The 5,932-nt window shown below is 35.9% G+C and overlaps 1 protein-coding gene across 1 annotated transcript; it reads right to left on the bottom strand.

Moving 5' to 3' along the window:
* Positions 1-200: 200 nt before the first annotated feature.
* nrgna (neurogranin (protein kinase C substrate, RC3) a) lies at positions 201-5,601 on the bottom strand. Its single transcript, XM_079475596.1, has 3 exons — positions 5,205-5,601; positions 2,148-2,294; positions 201-962 (listed from the first exon to the last, which is right to left on the bottom strand). The coding sequence occupies exons 1-3, from the start codon at positions 5,217-5,219 to the stop codon at positions 942-944; spliced, it is 183 nt and encodes a 60-aa protein (XP_079331722.1). The 5' UTR covers positions 5,220-5,601; the 3' UTR covers positions 201-941.
* Between the last annotated feature and the right edge of the window lie 331 nt (positions 5,602-5,932).

Genomic DNA, 5,932 nt, shown 5'->3' with positions numbered 1-5,932 from the left:
TTTAATGTAATTTCATGTCATTTGTCATTTTACTTTACCAGAATATTCCAGCATTTTGCTGGTATTTTGACAGTGAGATGCAGCAAGTCAGGCAAATATTTTGGCGTAAATATCACCAAAAGGCGATCTGATGAGAACGGACAGGTACTGGAACCCCAACAACCAAAAGATTAGCACAGGCACGACAGCACGCAAGGAATGCATTTGCGCAAATCCATTTTTAATGAGCATCTGTGCTATTTGAGGGCTTCAGTCTCGTTGTTTGAAAGATTGATTAAGCTATGGGAATACCTCACTGAATCACGTGGATTTGACACACGCAGTCTGAAAACTCTGTTTGTATGCTCGTTGTATTGAAGAACTTTTTATAACATATTTTAGCGATGATTGGTGTTAGCAGTTATATTTAATAGCTGTGATTACATTTATATTACCCGAATCATGCAAGAATGACTAGGGTCGAGTAAACACCGAAAGCCGATATGTCCAACTTAATTTGCTTTATTAAACAGGCATGAACAAAATTTACGCTAGAAAAAACACTGACCTTCAGTAAATGCATACTTAAGTATTATAGTAAGATCCAGTACAGCCAAAGAAGCACAAAACAAATCAACAAACCTTCTGACAGAGTATTTGGCTTGCCTTGCTCAAAGCAACAAGTAAACCCTTGAAAGTTGAAAGCTGACAAATCACACACACATGTTTATATATGAATTTAATATAGAATGTCATGCTGTGATATTTTTTTACGTCAGAAACAGCCACTCAGATGCTTAAGGAGGAAGAGAGAAGTGTGAAGGTGTTTGCTAGTCGTATGGCAAACTCTGCTTGGGGTTTGGATGTTTTCTATCACACATTGAAGGGTTCTTTTTCAACAAAAGAGCTCTGGTTATTGCAGTGATGGGCTGTCAGGGTGGTGGTGATTGTGCTCCTCTTAGCTACTTCTGCTCTCGTTGTTTCTGAAAAAGATGACACATCATTTCGCATTTGCGTGATGATAGAAAAGCTCCTGAAAGATGGATATGGAAAGCTGACATACATAAACGACTGTGTTACATTTACATCGGTTTATGCATTTGGCAGACACTTTTATCCCAAACTACACTTAAAACAAAAAAGGCTGGATTGTTGCAACCCATGGTTGGGTCCAATTATGAACATTTTAGGGACATTTTAAGCAACAGGAAGGTTGGTGCACAATGTGCACAACCATGGGTTCAAACACCACGACATTAAGTTTTTAGTTTATTCAAGGCATCAGATTATGTAATCCCTGAGAACAGAACCCATCACCTTGGCATTGCTAGTGCCATGTTTTAATGTAACAAACATTATTTTTCTATTCATATTGATTTAGCATTTATTCAAAATGCATTTAATAAAAGGCTAAACCACTTTCTGTTATTAAAAGGATTTCACAGTTAAAAGCAAATTCAGAGCATTACCATAAATGGGCATTACAACTTTGAAGGGTGCTCACAGGAAATCAACTGGGTACCATCTGTATTATTGCTTAGCAACAAGCAATTAAGGCGGTATTGCTAGGATACCGTTTCCCATATAGCACTCTGCTGGGGAAACACTGAATTCACGAAGAAGTGATTGCAGTAGTCATTTTGATTACACCTACTTCATGGGATCTTTATTAAAAGTTGATTTAATGCCACTGTGACTGCTGTTTTAATACATTAAACTTTACATGATAATACAATTTACATCTTTCTGATGAATAAAATGAATAAAAAATTGCACTCATTAGTTTTTTAATAGAATTGTATGCCAGAGAGTTGTTTAATTCCTTATTTGACTGCAGAATACTCTGAATGTTTATTACAACGTTACTGTTGCACACCCCTTGGACATGTTTTTTTTGGCTATTTCAATACATAGTAAAAGATGTTTCTAAACAGGAGATATTTTTATTAGAAAGTGGTTTTACAGTGTACACGTAAGAACAAAAAAATGAACATTCTTGGGATAAACATAACTGTAATATTTGAACTCCCTAAAATGTCAAACAATGATAACATTGATAATAAAGAATATTACATCTGATTTACTAATTACTTAACTTATGTAAGACATTTTAGAGATTCAAATTCATCTTTGGAACATTTTTTTGCTGCACTGCCTGTGTTGCTAACCTCTTCCCTTGGCTTGTCATCCTTCATTTTCTTCCTGGTCATGTGACCTCGAAAGCCAGCTTGAATTTTAGCAGCAGCCTTGTTTGCAGCTGGGTCATCAAGGGGAATGTCCATGATGTCCTCGTCTTGTGGCTGACTGCATGCTTCCTGCACAGGAAGAAAAAACAACAGTTAACAATTTTTGTCACGAGGGAAAATTCTACATGTAAAGAGGAAAGAACGAAACTCAAGTTTCCAACAGCTCAACTAATTTCTCTTTCCTGCTGGGAGTGCGTCACAGTCAAGGGACTGAATCTGAAAGCATTCAAAGCTTCACCAGTGTGAAAGCCTGACAGTCCACTGATGTTTCATCATTTTGCAAGGGTATACCGTGATCTATTACACAACAAAAAAGGACGCTGGGGTTCACTGTGATTATTACCCATAAAGCCTTGAAAGGATCAGAAACACATCTTTGACATCCCACCTGTATTTAAATCTGTATGCTATTTCCTGTTTGTTCACCCACAAAGTCTTCAAAGGCAAAAAAAAATCACCATACTGCAAAACATTATTTTCCTATATAGTATTTTTGTGTTTCAGGGAAAATATTTAACAAGATAAATTCGCCCGAAAAGCAAGAACGTTTCAAATAAATGGACTTCTGAGAATACATCTTGTAAACTTTTAAATGATTCACTTGCAATATGTTGATTTTCTCCTTTAATAAACATAAATGTTATTATATTTTGTTAACCTTATGCTTATAATTTGCAATTGAGATGAAAAAAACACACATTAGAATTTACATATCTACAACTTTTCAAGGTATACAACTTACTTGGAACCCATTTGCCTTCAGAACTGTTTTAATATTTGTGTACATAGATTCAAAGGTCCTGGATAGCTCCATTAGAGATTTTTTCTGCATTGACTAGACTGCATTATTTACATGACATGATTATAGATACTGCAGATGTGTTAGGAACACATGATTGTGACATGAATTAGACAAAATTTGTTAGATTATGTTCAAGAGGGGATCGACGTGGTCAGCAACAATACTCGGGTAGACTGTAGACTAAACGAAACTCACTTGGTACTAAGGAAACCACAGTGTGCCAAGTGTACCACTTCCACCTGTCAGAACCATTTATGTAAGGCAGGATGAATCTGTTCATTCTTGTTTATGCCAAATTCTATCCCTACCAGTTTATCAGACATATCAGACCAGGCAATGTTTTTCAAATCTTCTTCTATCCTGAAAAAAATCCCTTAAAAAAACGAAAATTACATTTTCTTCTTGCAAATTTGAGCAATCTTACGTTTTTTTAAAAAGTATTAAATATGTAACTAAACATTTAGATGTAAAACATGAAAAACTGTTAAACTGCTTCATGGTTTAGTGTGTTACCAGATGATGTCATGCATACCTTGATTTTATCAATTTGTATTTCTGAATTAGACTTGCAATTCCATCTGCATGAACCAGTCAAACGTGGCACTTTTACCGAACTACTTGATATTTTATTTACAGTATATTTATGTTCAGAGATCACTCTCTTCAAAACCCTATGGCTGTGTATGAAAATCTCAGAAGATCAGCAGATTCCATAATACTAATATTAATTTGACCCATTCTGATGCTTGGTTTCAGCCAATCCTCTTGACCATGTCTAGATATCTAGATACACCGTTGCTACGATGTATCTCCACATACTCTTAAGCACTAATATCTTCTGTATCTGAAGATGTTTGGATATTTTTAATGGAAAACAAGATACAAATTCTCAAATCTCATCTTTCCTAGCAACAGCCGTTTGCCGAGCATGACAGGTGCTGATCATGACCGATCATCAGTCGGGGAACATCTTGTGTGAACTTTTCATGCGAGTGTCTCGTCAGTCCTGTCAATTTGGAACATGCAAATGGCCATCTGCTTATCAACCACATCTACACAATTACACTCACATATTTTTGCTGTTTCTACAAAGTTCTGCATCCCGCTGCTATAACACACAACTCCAAACCCACGCAAACGATAATGTGTAGCTTCTCTGACTTCTGTGACACATGGGAAGGAACAAGAAACCTAGAAATGTCTCCTGTGTGTGCAGCTTTCATTTTAATATGCACCTGATCATCCAGTCTGGTCCTGAGACTCCAGTCGAGTTCTGAGCCAACCCCCCCTCAGACTATAAAATTAGAGTAAATTTGATTATAGGAGGAGTCTGGGTGGGGGTGGAATGCCATAAGAACGGGAAAGGTAGGCGGGTGGTAGGCAGATGCTTATATTCGCTTGAAAATGAATTGGACGGGATGATACGGCATCCCCTGAGCTTACGTTTAGAACACTTATCCATCAACTGCCTGACTGTTTTTTGATAGACACTGTCACTGTTGGAAAGACCAAAGTTTACAACAGTGACCATTCTCGAAACACACAAATCGACAAACAAAAATGTATGTCACATAAACATGTTTCATACTCTAAACAGTCTAATCTAGTAAGCACTTTTTTTCATACCATAAAGAAAGAATACATAGATATATAAATAAATAGCCATGACAGTTCTCGATACTTTCAAAAAGTAAATATAAACATATATGTATTTACAGTTTTGATACAACACATGTTATTTATTGCAGCACAAATGCTCCTAAAACATGTCTATTAAGTAGGTCATAACAGTCACTTCCTTAATGAATTATTTTAATCAGATTAATCTGATTTCAGTGCATAATTTTCAGGTTTTCATTTTTTTACTTATGTACTTAACATAAAGCCATCCAGTAAGCCTTTAACTTATAAATTCAACCTAGTGTGACTAGTTCTTGATGGGTTATTACATAACAGCTCATGCAATTAAGTATAAATTTACTTAAGCTCTTGCTCTGTCAAAATTAGAACTAGATCGATATACAACGATATAACTATTCTATGTATCTCCAACATCACCAATGCTTAAAAAGACAATATCAAATAATTTTTCATAAATTGCTAAACATGTAATTGTTGATAGACTAAATCAGAAGTTCTTATTGAAGCGGTGCGAGAATAAAACGGACTCTACTTACGTTTCGACAGTCCATCGCGACGTGAGATGACAGATGTGTAATGTTTGACGTTAGTCGTCCTGATAAAACTATGAGGAATCAGTAAGTAAAGATGTAATCTCCAGCGATGCTCACTCTCTGTGTTTCAGTGTGCTGCTGCTATCTTCTCTGGATCTGCTCCTTCTGTATCTCATGAGCGTTGAAACTGAATGGACCAATCAGCAAACGCGACACAAACGCTATAACGTGCCGTTTATCGCTCGTTACCTTCCTTCGTTTTCGGGGTTTCGATGTTGCTCAAGTACAAAACAAAACGAACAGAATAAACTTAATTGCGATTTTATTGCGTTTACCCTTCAAAACGTTACCATGGTAAACAGGGTAAAGCGTTGGCAGGCGTTTGAAAGCTTGTGCCAACAAGTTTGCATGTTGAGGACAGGAGGCAAATATCATTTTATCAATCATAGTGTTGTAATAAAAATGTGTGTCCCGTTCTTAATACGTATGCTAATATAATATTATTCTTCACCTAATTTTGCTTATTTCATTTAATCTATTAGGCTATATTCGGAGTCATAAAGGTCACATCATCTATAAATAAATAACTGCATACTGTGGGTTAGAACCCTTTTGAGTATTTTATTGATAGCAAAAACAATGTTCAGAACATGCATGTCCAATGTTTTATCTTTGAAATTAGTCTTATGATATATGATTGAATAATAATGTATAGAATAAGGCCTTTTCCA

This window comes from Barbatula barbatula (assembly GCF_947034865.1).
Source record: "Barbatula barbatula genome assembly, chromosome: 2".
Lineage (NCBI taxonomy): Eukaryota > Metazoa > Chordata > Actinopteri > Cypriniformes > Nemacheilidae > Barbatula > Barbatula barbatula.
This window is presented reverse-complemented; position numbering and strand designations above follow the sequence as displayed.

Excerpts from the sequence above, each read along its gene's own strand:
- nrgna (XM_079475596.1), bottom strand. Across the intron at positions 963-2,147 it reads ATGACAAGCCAAGGGAAGAG|AAACAACGAGAGCAGAAGTA; the intron begins GTTAGCAACACA and ends CATCTTTTTCAG.